General features: G+C 37.7%; 2 protein-coding genes across 3 annotated transcripts; one reads left to right on the plus strand and one right to left on the minus strand.

The window, feature by feature from the left end:
- Positions 1 to 874: 874 nt before the first annotated feature.
- LOC121328171 (carbonyl reductase [NADPH] 1-like) lies at positions 875 to 3,679 on the minus strand. Its single transcript, XM_041272721.1, has 4 exons — positions 3,508 to 3,679; positions 2,996 to 3,309; positions 2,290 to 2,397; positions 875 to 1,964 (listed from the first exon to the last, which is right to left on the minus strand). The coding sequence occupies exons 2-4, from the start codon at positions 3,279 to 3,281 to the stop codon at positions 1,528 to 1,530; spliced, it is 831 nt and encodes a 276-aa protein (XP_041128655.1). The 5' UTR covers positions 3,282 to 3,309; positions 3,508 to 3,679; the 3' UTR covers positions 875 to 1,527.
- A 1,352-nt stretch (positions 3,680 to 5,031) lies between these two features.
- Positions 5,032 to 12,608, plus strand: setd4 (SET domain containing 4). 2 transcript variants are annotated; one of them, XM_041271705.1, is made up of 10 exons: positions 5,032 to 5,454; positions 5,975 to 6,070; positions 6,177 to 6,214; positions 6,596 to 6,684; positions 7,407 to 7,836; positions 9,295 to 9,469; positions 9,724 to 9,805; positions 10,699 to 10,779; positions 10,901 to 11,024; positions 11,762 to 12,117. In XM_041271705.1, exons 1-10 carry the CDS (start codon positions 5,379 to 5,381, stop codon positions 11,771 to 11,773), a joined length of 1,203 nt encoding a protein of 400 aa, XP_041127639.1. In that variant the 5' UTR covers positions 5,032 to 5,378; the 3' UTR covers positions 11,774 to 12,117. The 2 variants fall into 2 exon arrangements, with proteins under 2 accessions (XP_041127639.1, XP_041127638.1); XM_041271704.1 differs by lacking the exon at positions 11,762 to 12,117 and adding an exon at positions 12,189 to 12,608 and having other exon boundaries at positions 5,033 to 5,454.
- The last annotated feature ends 638 nt before the right edge of the window (positions 12,609 to 13,246 follow it).

Raw genomic sequence — 13,246 nt, forward strand, 5'->3', positions numbered from 1 at the left:
TCAACCAATAATTAATTAAAAAATGTTTTTTTCAGGGTATGCAGTTGGATAAAACATGTAATCTTTTTTAAGTTCAGAATTATGTATTACTTTTGCTTTGTTTATAAAATCTGGGATATAAACACAATTGCTGTAGTCTACTCTGCCTGTGAGATTGATTTGTTATGTTATTCCAAAATTGCAATTAGTCTTTGGCTGGAAAATAATAACTGAGCTTTGCTTGCAGTGATATTTATGTCTATAATCTTTAAAATAATGATGGTGTTTTGAAAATCTTAAGCGAAAAAGATTGCGCTGTTTAAAGGTATGTAAACAATACAGACCAGGAACTCGGGAGCCAATGTCTTCATCCCTGTCTAGTTACTGTAGCTTGGTTTAACATCAGTTGTTAGATAGAAATCCAGTTCAACTGATTAAATTTACTTTCATTTTTGGGAATGAAAAGAACACAGCTATCTTGTTATGCAACAGTGGTTTCATCTCATGATGTACGTTACCCTAAAGCAACTACACTGAACCGGTTAAACTGAAGTGCTTATATCATAATGGCCTGTGTGCAAACTTTAGAAACCTGCTGACAGCAACACGTTTTTTTCTGGGTTGTCTCTGAGCAGCCTGAAGAAACTCTCAGCAAATAGTAAACAGTAAGTTTATTGAAAACAAATGTCCATATCACTAATTACGTGTAGTACCTAAATGTCCCCCAAGCACCATGCGCTGGACAGTGTCCCTTTAAAGAGGACATATTTGAGTGCAAGCATGCCAGCCCCACAGTTTCAGTAAAAGAGGGCTATCAGTATGTGTCAAGTGGAGTTCTCCCTAGAAAGGGACTCCCTCAGTTAAGAAAGAGTAAAAAAAAATACCAGTACAGTGGTGAGATTTTTCAGCCTTCTGAAATTTAATGTGCCATTTTAATCAAAAGTTAAACTGCAAAGTTAGAACAGAAGCATTACAATTACAATGAAGCTAATTAAGCGTAGACAACGCAACAAGACCCTTAACTACTAGGGCCTAGGATTTAACAGATTAAAGTGTTAACAATCTCATTAGAATCAAAGATAAGGATTACACCTTTGCTTTACTGTACATCGCCATCCATACAACTGCCTTAACTGCTTTTTTTTTTATTTGTACCTTTATCTAGTTTCTGTAAAAAACACAATCAAACTGACCTACGTTCATGGATGCAGGAACCACAACAGTATGTCATTATTTTTTTTCTCTGAAGCTCACAAGAACTTCAGTTACAAAATTGTCACACAGTAATGCAGACTTTAATTCATTAACTCTTTTGCATTTTTATAGAAGTAATATCAAGAATAAATGCTTTGCCACAACTGAATATTAATATCCAAAATGATTGTAACTGTATACTGTACTATATTTGTATAAGTCTGTGCTTTCAAATTAAAACTTAATATTTTAATACACTGGCATCCACTAGTTAGTTATGTTATGCATTGACATTTACTTGCAACTTTAGCTAGACACACAGCTGCTTTTCTTACGGTGTGCAATTAATTGCAATCACCAATTCTGAACTTTCTTATCAATGACAAACTGCCCATGTGGCTCGTCAGCTTCTGCGGATAAAAGAGCCAGATACACCAGGGTGATGGCCCCTTCATCTGGGGATTTAGTGGCCTTCGGACCAGCCATGTCGGTCCTCACCCAACCCGGACAGCAAGCATTCAGCAAGATCCTGTCCTGTGGTCTCTCTTCCTTCAGTCTCCTGGCCTGAATCCTGGACAAGACGGTCACCCCGATTTTGGACACACCGTAACCCCATTCTGGCCAGCCCTGCTGGACGTGCACCCCACTCTTTGCGTCTTCGACAAACTTCTCCATAAGTTTGACCAGCTCGTCCTCTGTGATGGTATCGCTGGTAAACTTTGCCTGCAAGTCTGGGCTGCATTTTTTCAGAGCCATAGAGCTGCATAGGCTGGAAACATTCACAACTCGCCCTGCACAAAACGAAGGAAAACATGAAAAGGGATGGGATATTATTATCATGCATTACATATTTAACCTTTAGAATCTTATTTTGTTTTCTCACACAATGGTCTGTATACATTCTAATGAGTTAACAAACGTCTAACTTATTTTCAAAATGACAAGCAAAAGGATTTTAGTGAATTGATATAAAAGCTAAAAAGAAACTAGTAAAATGCACCGTTTGCCTTGTTGCAAAACTGTTAACATCAATTAATTCAGTATTGAGGCGTGCCTTGAACATATATCTAGTACATTTTTTTACTACACTGGATCACATAAAATAACTGCCACTACCGTGTGGTTTAATAATAGGAAGGAGCTCATTGCAGATCTCTCTGGTAGCAAAGAAGTTTGTTCTTAGCGTCACATCTGCTTGAATTCCAAAGGGTGTAGTATCTTCCACTACTCAGAAAGAAAGCCTGTTAGATCTTTGTGTTACTAGAAATCATAAGAACAGTATGTTAGCAACATACACCCTCCAAAACTGCTGTAAATACTAAACTATGGAGAAAAAACTACATGAATTCCATGGTATGGGATCAAGTTTTATTACAGGAAGTTAACTTGTGTATGCACAGATAGACTCCAGGTGCTGAACTTGTTTTTAAATTTGAAATAACAAATACTTTAATAGTTTTGATGCAACCTAATTTTCAGTGTATACTAGCCAGAGCTAGTCAAGCTGGTTTGGGAGACTTAGTGTTGCAGCTGGTTAAACAGGTCCAAGAAAAAATACACATATTACAAATATATTTACAGTAAAGTTCTAAAGTTAGTTTTTGGGTACTCCTCAAAATGAATGTAACCTTTTCTATACATGCTGGGCGCCCAGTAGTAGGCAAATTAATGTTTATTCCAATTCCCAACTCTTACTGCTCATCAGTTGCTGGAATTTTCAGCAGGGGGAGGCCCAGTATTATCTTATCACCTGGCCAGGACATCACATGGTTAGATGTTTTTAACAACTGCTTCGTGAATAATGGTATTGTGTTAAATGTACCTTTGAAAGCAATTCCAGCGTTGTTGACGAGCACGTCCAGCCCCCCATACTTCTCCTTCATAAAGTCCCTCACCTTCCTTACGCTGTTGATATCGTTGATGTCCAGTTGATGGAACAAAGGGTTTAGCCCCTCGGACTGCAAACTTTGCACTGCTGCCACGCCCAGTTCTGGGTCTCGCGCTGTCAGGTACACGTCCCCGGTGAACTGTTTGCAAAGAGACCGCACCACTGCAAAGCCTATCCCTTTATTAGACCCTGTTACCAAAGCAACCCTGGCGGTCGACATTTTTCAAATGCAGTGCAGCTATTAAATCCTAGAAGAAAATGTTGCATTGGTTATTTGGTAATCATATTTAACCTCGCTGCAAAACAGTGTTTCAACTGTAAACCTGCATTCAATGTCTGCCATTTTGTTACATACTGCTGTCGTATTTATTTAGCTTTATTTCAAGTCGTTCTAATCTAGATAATGTCAAAATGAATACTTGCAAACATTGCAGAATATGTTTTACCTTTTAAAAGTATTATCCAGTATCTGTATCTGAAGGGAAACTACAAATTGCCGTTTAAAATAAAAAAAAAACATATATTTTACTGTGTCGATTCGTTGACTAGTTTATAAATTACTGGTGTTGGCTCACTGCGTATGCCTGCAACAACAGTGAGAAGGGGCGAGTTTTAAGGGAAGTTTTAAATTAAAGGCGCAGTAACTGGAACGTCTAGATGTAACATATACATTAATAATAATAATAATATATTTAAAAAAAAAAACAGTTATGGTTTATTAAGGTTTTATTTTAAAATTACATCTGGGAAGCTGAAGAACAATAACTGATGGACTGGATAAAAGTGTTGTGGTTTTTGGTAACGAGGAACACACATTCAAGAGAAGAATTGTTTAATAACAGTACAAAGAAATTAAGAATTTAATCTTTTTGGCTATTTTTTTTTTTTTTTTAGTAGAACAGAGAAATTATGAAAAAAGACATGCAAAAGTTTGTACAGGATACTTTGGAATTTGTTTGGAGCATTTTTAAATGGCATCATTTTAATTTTTCTTCAGTTTATTGTTGGCGCTGACAGCTGACCAGTGAAAACATTGAGAACCGCAGAACGAAATTGTTACTGGAGTGGCAATGCATTAAAGTCATTTTTCAGCCTGGAAACGGTCTTAACGACCACGAACCTGGTTCTACACAAACTTACATCATAGCGTCGCCATTGCTTGTTTATTTATTTATTCGCTCCTGCAGCCTTGTGAAAATCGGGATGTATGAAGTGTCGATACAAAGTTTTTGGAATACTGTATATAACTTTAAATGGGAATGCTGCATACCGGCCCATTTCGAGCACTGGCTGTATCAAATATATTATGTATATATTTCTGTTCTTTAATTTGTAAAATAAGCACAAAGACTGTAAACAGGGTTTCAATAATAAATAACCACACAACGTACGGATGGGGACGTCTGTTTCGATGACCTGCTTGTCCCAGTAACTGTTATATTATTGTTAATTTGTTATGTTAATTATTCAACTAATTGTTACCCAAATATTAAATGTATACGTGTCGTTTTGTTATTTGTAATGCAATAAAATAATGTTTTCACCAGCATTTATTTCGCTGCTTGTGCTTATTTGGTAAAACGTACGGAAATTGCAATAAAGCGTACAGTGTAAATGCATATGCCAGCGATAACAGGCGTTGCTGATCTGTATTTCTGCGCACGCGCCAAAATAAGGGACGGTGCTCAAAAAATAGCATTTTTCATAATAGTTACATGCTGTCATAATTTGCCAATGTTGCTGTTTTCTTCAAGAGACATTGATCAGAAGTGAAATTCACTTTAAAACCCTGATGCTTGTTTTAACATTGCCAAAATCAGCAACATTTACCACGACTTCATTGACTGACAATAGAACAAACTCTCCCAAGCTGTCTTTATATCCCATAACCGCTTGCACGCAGCGTGACGGAAGTAGGCAGGGTTGAGTATCTTGGTATGTCGTGGTTGGTCACGATTTTTTTTTACATTTTTTATTTTTTTTAGAAATTTCAAAATATTCTGTGTGAACTATATGAAGTTGGAGAAGTTGCACTGTAAAAACCTTATGCATTATAAAATAGATAGTGTTAGGGAATTGTGTACAGTGACTGAAGGGGATAAAATAGCATTGCGGAGTTGAGGGTCTTATTATAAGAATAACTTTGGAGAAACACCCTCTGCTGTTTGTCATAGGAAATTGTCAGGGAGTCAATTGAAAGAAGGAAACACGTGGGCACAGCATTAGATAAATATCAACACACGTTTTATTTGTCATTTGTATTTACAGCTGCGAGGGATGTGTGCGCCTTACTTGCTCTTTTTAGTCTGGACAGAGGATGAGGAAAAGATACGGGAGAGCTGGCCGAAGCAGGAGGAGGAAACAAAACCAGATTCTGGCCTCTGTACATGGAGGTAAAGTTCACTCGGTCAGTTTCTGATGAGCAGGGAAATCTATTATTGATATGTACAGTGGAGCCCGTAGAACCGCATACAATTACAATGCAACTTGATTAGGACAGTGTTTAGCAAGTGTCGGTTCCTTAGTAAGCAGTATGAAATGTAATAACTTTTTCATGCAACTGAAGACGCAACTTTTTGAAGGAGACATTTTCACTAAACAGCTCAAATCAAGACTCTCTAGGATTTGTGGCTTGAACGATTCACAGTGTGAAAATCGTTTGATGCTGTTAATAACATGTGCTGAAGAGAGCCCTTACCAGCTTTTTGATCACAACTGGATTAGCAGGTCTCTCGATATCATGTACAACTGTAATTTTAAATAAGTACAGACTGACAAGAGCCTTCATATTCACACAGTGACGCCTTTCTTCCCCATTTTAATTATGGTGGTACAAAATGTAAAGCATTGTGTTGGTAATAAATACAGTATGCAACATTCCCCAGTACTGAATTCTTCATTAAATCCAAAAAGTTAACCTGAGCCAAGAGCTGGGATATGTACAGCTGAGAAGATGGCTGAAACAAAGGGGCTTCTGGGATCTTTACCTACTGCCGGCTCATTTTTCAGGTACTTCCTTTTCTGGTGTTTTAAAAACAATTTCTCCAAAAACCTAAGTAGCAGGTTGAGTGTGGCTCCACTTCAAACAATACTGAACTGTGTTTTTGTTTTTCAGATACAGGAAGAGGCCTTATGACCACAAAGTCACTTAAGGTTAGTTTTGTATAAAATGACTACAAATAAAACATTTCCTAGCTAGGAATTATCATATTTATTTAAGCAAGACAGGGTGGGCATGCTGGTATATTTTAATAAATCTACCCTTGCACTTTTGACATCTTATAAAACGTTTTATGTACAGACTGCATATTTACCAGGTTATGTAAACACTTAATGATATTCAAATATAGTTTAATTTTGATTAGATTATGGCTGCTGTCTAATAAAACTGAGACATCTGCTTTTTGAGCAAAAGCTTTTCGATACATGTCTATATTGTAAAATGCTCTAAACATTAAAAGGGAGAGGGAAATGTAATTTTATGACAGTTACGGTCATGGTAATCCCAAATCCAGATAATTCTTTTTCTTGCAGACTGGCGACCTGATTATTTCTTTGCCTGGTAAATGTCTTCTGACCACATCGACAGTGCTGGGAAGTTATATGGGTGAATACATTAAAAGGTAAAAAGCACAGTCTACGGTTGTATGCATGCCTTTGTTTATTTTCTAACCAGTGATGTTAAGGGTCCTCTCAGTAAGTGAGGTAAAGAAAAAAAAAAAAAAAAAAGATTGCTGAAAAGCTCAGTTCATTGCTCTTGATGGAAACCGAGATACGTCAGTAACAATTTTTCTTTGACCTAATTGTTTTGTTCTACCAGTGAATGAACGGATTGATTGTGGATGGTTTCACATTCAACCCTTTGCATGTCTATAATTGCACTTGATTAGTGTAATATCAGGTAGGGCCATGGTTTACCCTCATCACAGCCTTGACTTGATGTGGCATAGACTTCACAAAGTGCTGGCAGGTGTCTTTAGGGATGTTAATCCATTCAGTCATTGTTTCATGCAATTTGTTTAATTAGACCTTTTTACTTGTTTTCGCCTCTTAAACAGTTGCAGATTTCAAGTTAGCTGTAACATTTTATAAGTAACTTGAACTCTGCAACTGTTTAAGAGCTGAAAACAATTAAAAAGGTCTAATTAAGCAAATAATCAGTTCAATTAAGAGTTCTAGGTAAGTAATTGAGAGCTCAGTTAGAATGAAAACCAGCAGCCACAGGGGGTCCCCAGGACCGGATTTGAGAACCCCTGATCTAGGGGGAAAAAAATAGTTGCAACTCAAATTTATTAAACATAAAAATAAAAAAAATAAAAAAAATTTTGTTTTTCTTTTTTGACAGATGGAAGCCTCAAGTATCCCCTTTGCTGGCCCTCTGTGCATTCCTGATATCGGAAAGGCATTTTGGGAATAAGTCTCTTTGGAAACCCTACATAGATGTCCTTCCAAAGACATACACATGCCCTGTCTACTTTCCTGAAGGTATTCTAAACCTGTTCCCTGGGCCTCTTTGCAGGAATGCCCAGGAGCAGAGGTCCACCATTCAGGAGCTTTACATTTCCTCACAGCCATTTTTTTTGTCACTTCAACACTTGTTTGAGGAAAGAGTGAAGGATATATTTACCCATGATGCACTGCGGTGGGCTTGGTGCAGCATTAATACCCGTACTGTGTATATGAAACACCCTCAGAGTGAGTTCCTTTCACGTGAACCAGATGTTTATGCCTTGGCTCCATACTTAGACCTGCTGAATCACAGTCCTGGAGTGGAGGTAAGAAGAAGGATGCACTTAAACTGTTGGATCATTATTAAGCCTAATCTAGCCAATTAGCTAGACACTTTTCTTTATAGTGAATGTTATTAATGGCCAGGATGCTTTACCACTCACCCATGGCGTGGCGATATCCCATGACGACACACGACCTGTCGTGCTACACTGCTTAGTTATATACTGTAATACCCTGGATTTTGTTAATTTAAATTCATATTTTAATATTATTTACAGTTGATACCTGATAAAACAAAATTCACTGCCACATCTGTTTCTTGCTAAGCTCGTGTAACCCAAAAGGTCCTGTACTGTACAATTACTGTATAGTATTAAAACCACTAAGGTATATATGCAACAATTGTGCAAGGAACAATGTCCACAATTATATTAATCAAGAAATAGGTTATTTTGTCAGAAAGCAGTCAATCACAGTTAAAGTATTAGGTATATTAGGTATAACTGTTGCAAAGTTAAACTGCATCTAGGGGACACTTTTTGTTGTTTTTAACATGAATAAAATTCTCTAATTTTACCAAACTAATGGTTGCAGTTTCAAAGCCATGGTAGTTTATACCGTGATTTACCGTAAAATCGGTATACCGTGTCATCCTTATTTGTAACTTTATGCAGCAATTCCAAAATGGTTTCTTTTAGTGCATACAAAAAAAAAAAAAAAAAACTCCAGCTACAGTATTAGGTCAAGTCCTAGAAAAAAAGATTTTGGATATAAGATAATATATATAATATATATATATATATATATATATATGATATATATATCTATATATATCTTATATATCTTTAAGAAATTTCGACTCCTGTGAAAGTCCTCGATTGTCTGTGAAGTCCATGCACACTGTAATCACTTGAGATAGGCTCCCTTGATGAGATGTATTGCCAACTTTCTATGTTGCATAACAGCAGTAGTTTATGGCCATGTTGAATGAACAGCTATTTAGACTGCACTTAAATACAATTTCTGAACTGTGTGTTATCAGAGCTAAATTACTACTGTATTATTTATATACTCTGCGTAATTTGAGAAAGCGTTCTTACTAAGAAGTGATTTATACTGTAATTGAACCAATTGAGCTTTTTCTTTTCCCACTATGTGCCCTGTTATGTCCTTTGGAAATATAACTTTTACTACTGGTTATTTTAACTTCGATGTTCTAACATTGATCAGTTTTAGTTTAACTTTAATCTATATTTGAAGTGAAGTTCCCAGCTTGCAGTAACATTATTTTGTTTTATTTGAGAACATTTCCAAAAGTCAGAAAATGTATTCACCAGTTGGCCTATTTGTCACCGTAAAGTTAGGACATCTTTTGTGTAAGATGCCATACCTCCCGTTTTTGTCATTTATCAGTTATCTGTGCAAGAGATTTCACTTTATGATATGATGTACTAAACTTTTGGGAATCTGTATAATCTGTTAACATTCACATTCTGTGGCAGGTGACGGCTGCTTTTAATGAGACAAGCCAGTGCTATGAGATCAGAACAGGCAGAAACTGCAGGAGATATGAGCAGGTGTTTATCTGCTATGGACCACATGATAACCAGAGACTGCTTCTGGAGTACGGGTTCATCGCTGGAGGCAACCCCCATAGTGTTGTTTACATCGACCAAGGTAAGAGGATGAACCCGTACGTTTGAAATTAAACAAAGGTCCCGTAGCTGTGTCAACCTGTCTTACTGAGAGTGGTCAATGCAGAACACACATTCTGTCCTCCCCACCCCCATCACATCACATTCCATTAAAGGGAAAACACACTCTTAAATGTAACAGTATTACATTTTAGATTGGAGGTATCTACAGCCCTCATTACAATATCCAGTCGGCATTGTTAGAGTGTTGGCATGAATTTCTTTTTTTCTTTTTAGATGCCCTACAGTCCTGTCTTTTAAAAGAAGACAAGCAAACTGCTCAAAAACTTTCTTTCCTACTGGAGAACAACTTTTTAGAGTGAGTAAAGTGTAAGATAAATGTATTTCTGTTTTTGTTTTATTACAGAGTTGAAAAGTGACAAGATGCTTAAACAACCAGCATCTGGCAATGGCATAGATTCACTCTTGATAGCTCGCTATTGGGCAGTACAGTACAAGTTAAACACGCTGTTAGATTTCCTAAGCATCTGTCTGCAAAGAAAGTATAGTAGAAATACTGGAAGAAACTTTATAATGACTCATTTTAATAATTATACTATTTTCCTTTAGTATGTATTCATGTCTAAAGAGGGAGTATTTATGGTCATGGATGGAAGAAATGAAACCCAGACATCGGCAATTAAGCCCTACAAAAATCAGTTTGCCAAGAATGGGTGGCTGTGATTTATAATAACTGTGCAGTTATCATCTATATATTTTTCTGATCGACCTTGGGGCCAACATAGAGAAGATCATTTTCTTCAGAGATTACGTTTAAACTCAAGCTGTACTCCTTCAGAGAAAAGCTGGGGTTTTTAACCCTGTGACTTGACTAAGTGGTTGATTTGACAGCTGGATTTTACAGCACTGGAGATTCAAATGGGTTGTACCAGTGACTTACTTTTAGTGTTTAAAAGGCTCACATAAGCTGTGGTTTATCTCAGGGGTTTATAGATTGATCAGCTCAACACCTTGTTCCCATTACAGGTCAACAAAATCACCTCCTGGCAAAATTCATTTTGTCCTGGCTAAGACTCAAGCTAGTGTTCAGTTCCACTACACCTATAAATTGGGACTGGGTGTATCAGTTAACAAGATGTTGCATCTCCATGGCTTTTTTGTAAATATCTTCTAAAGAGTGAGGAATGTGAACGACTGAATTATTTTGTATTGTCAAACCGAACATGTAGGAACCCTATTTCTGTGTCGTAGAAATCTGACTTTTGGATTGGACGGACCTTCGTGGAGGTTACTAACTACACTTAAAGTACTGTGCCTTGGACCAAACGAGTTGTAAGTATCACCTTCTCAAACCTCTGGTACTTATTCAAAGTTACTAAAGGAGATGCTTTTCTGTCAGGCTTCAACATTTCCTTTGGAAGTGTCTTCATAGTCTCCTGCATGTTCCCTGTAGTTCCTGCTGGAAGAAGGTGCTCCTTGGGGCTTCAGTCTCGCGTGAAAACGACAAGATGAGCCTGAGCCTGGCTGAGCGTTTGTGCTGTTATTTAATGGATGACAATAACAAGGCCATGCAAAAGGTATGTTATTAACTCCCTATGACTTGTAGGGTTCTGTTTAACAGGTTAGTGAAGTTGTTTGGTCGGATTTGTTTGACATGACTCATCTAGTACAAACTTTTAAATTTATGCGCAGGGGCAGATAATTTATTATGACATGACATTTGTGCCATAATATTGTAAGAGACACAATTATGAAAAATGTATTGGCAGCTATTTCAACACTGCCTCAATTTTTTTTTTTTTTATTTATCTGTGTGGAAGGGTGGTGGGTAATTCACTTGACACACGGGAGACAGAAAGGTGTATTTGGAAACACCGCACAGGTGTCTGGTTTTATTTTCTTTTTGCAATGATTTATTTTAACCCGCAGAGGGCACTGCTGTCCGTGGCCTGAATCTTGCCAACAGTAAACAGGACCACGGGTTTACCAATTCAGGTACTGAGTCCAGTGCAGATGCAAGTGCTCAAAATAATAATGAAAACAAAAGGCGAAAGAAAAGTTAAAATAAAACACAGCAATAAAACTACAAAATAAAGGTGCTGCACTCGGCAACGTTACCCCAACCGTTGCTTTCCACATGGCCTGGGTCTCCCCCTCAGCCTGCTTCCTATACTGTACATAAAGTATATATGGGGTCTGTCCAAGGTTTCCCCGCTAATATATTCTTTTTTTTTATTCTTTCGGGTTTATTTAATTTTCCGATCATTCTCAGTCTTGGAGCCGAGCTCCCGCTAGCTCATAGTTTGTCTTTTAGGGGCCGACCTGAGGGAACCACAGAGCATTATCTTATAGGTGCAGCAATCCCCCAAAGCCCACCCTTCAGCCACTCAGAGAAAGGGAAAGCCCCCACACCCTCTGTCCCACCTCTCCGTGTCAATGCCGTGACTGACTGGCGGATCTTACGAGGCTGCTGCCCCCTACCTGCAGGACCATGCATACGCCAGGTAGTCAGTACAGACCTCCCCAATTACAATCTGTCTTAATTGGTTGGTGAATTTAGTCCTACTGAAAGACAGTGGCACTGGATACAGTATTCCAGGTAATGTCAATCCCTGCCATTAAAGTCCTGGGCCTCTTAAGCGGAGGTCAAATTGTTGTGATGAATTTGAGGTGTGCACCAGCCCTTTTAACGGCTAGTGAAATGTAAGGGTTTTTTTTTTTTGTTTGGTTTTTTTTTTCAGATTTCCCATAGAAAGTGTAACAAACTAGATGAACTCAAAGATCACCTGGACTTAGTGGAATCGCTGAGGAGAGAGGAACTCCGAATCTTGGAATCTTCCCTAGAAACATTGAAGAACTTAAGATCTGCCATTAGCTGAAACAGAATGAGAAAAATGGACTTCCCATTAATGCCACCTGTCCCAAAATGGATAAAGAGCAGTCTTCAAAAAAAATAAGAAGTGCAACTGCAAGCCAGACTGACGTCCTACTTCTGCAAGTAGAGTTCCATTTATGGCTCTTTAGTAAAGCACAGGTGAGCATAGCTTCACCTCTTCCAGGTTGGTTAGCAACACTGTCATATGAGGTTTTTGCTGACATTTAACCCTTTGTAGTCCATTTATTCAGCGCTTGTCAGACGCGTCAGGTCCAATTTATTTTCACACGCGCTGTTTATTTTACTGTAACATCTCAAAAAGCTCTGCAAATGTCTGTGATATTCTTTGAGCGCTGGATGCGGAAGCAGCTATCACCTTTGTTTTGTGTCCATGTTATCTCATGGTGCATGGGGCTAGCAGATACGCCCTTTTTTTTTTTCCCCGACTTCATTCGGCTCCTGTCGGGATAGGGTCCGACATCGGACTAGAAGGGAAAATTGTAATGTCGGACCATAAAGGGTTAACCTCATCCTCATATAACAGTGTTCAGTTTAACCATCACAGCTTTGAATAAAAAAAAAATTTGTTTGAAAAACTGCGTAAATGTGATGTTATTGGTGGGGGGTGAATACTTATGCAGACCACTGTGTGTGTGTACACAGTACCAGTCAAACCAGGTTTTTCATGGTTATCTATGCTTTTAACTGTATGATACGTGTACTTGTATAAGCTGATAATCATAAGTGAATTGCATTAAAATAAATAAATAAATGAAAATGTAAATCTTGTCAATTTCAATGAAATTGTCACCCAAAGCAAGGGGATTTCAGTCTGAAGCCTGTCAATTAAAAGTCTGAAATGTGTATAACACGGTGTTAGAACACTTGCCTAACTATAAAAGTGTCTTTGTTAGATGTTCTCTG

Source organism: Polyodon spathula, chromosome 15 (genome assembly GCF_017654505.1).
Source record: "Polyodon spathula isolate WHYD16114869_AA chromosome 15, ASM1765450v1, whole genome shotgun sequence".
Taxonomy (NCBI): Eukaryota; Metazoa; Chordata; class Actinopteri; order Acipenseriformes; family Polyodontidae; genus Polyodon; species Polyodon spathula.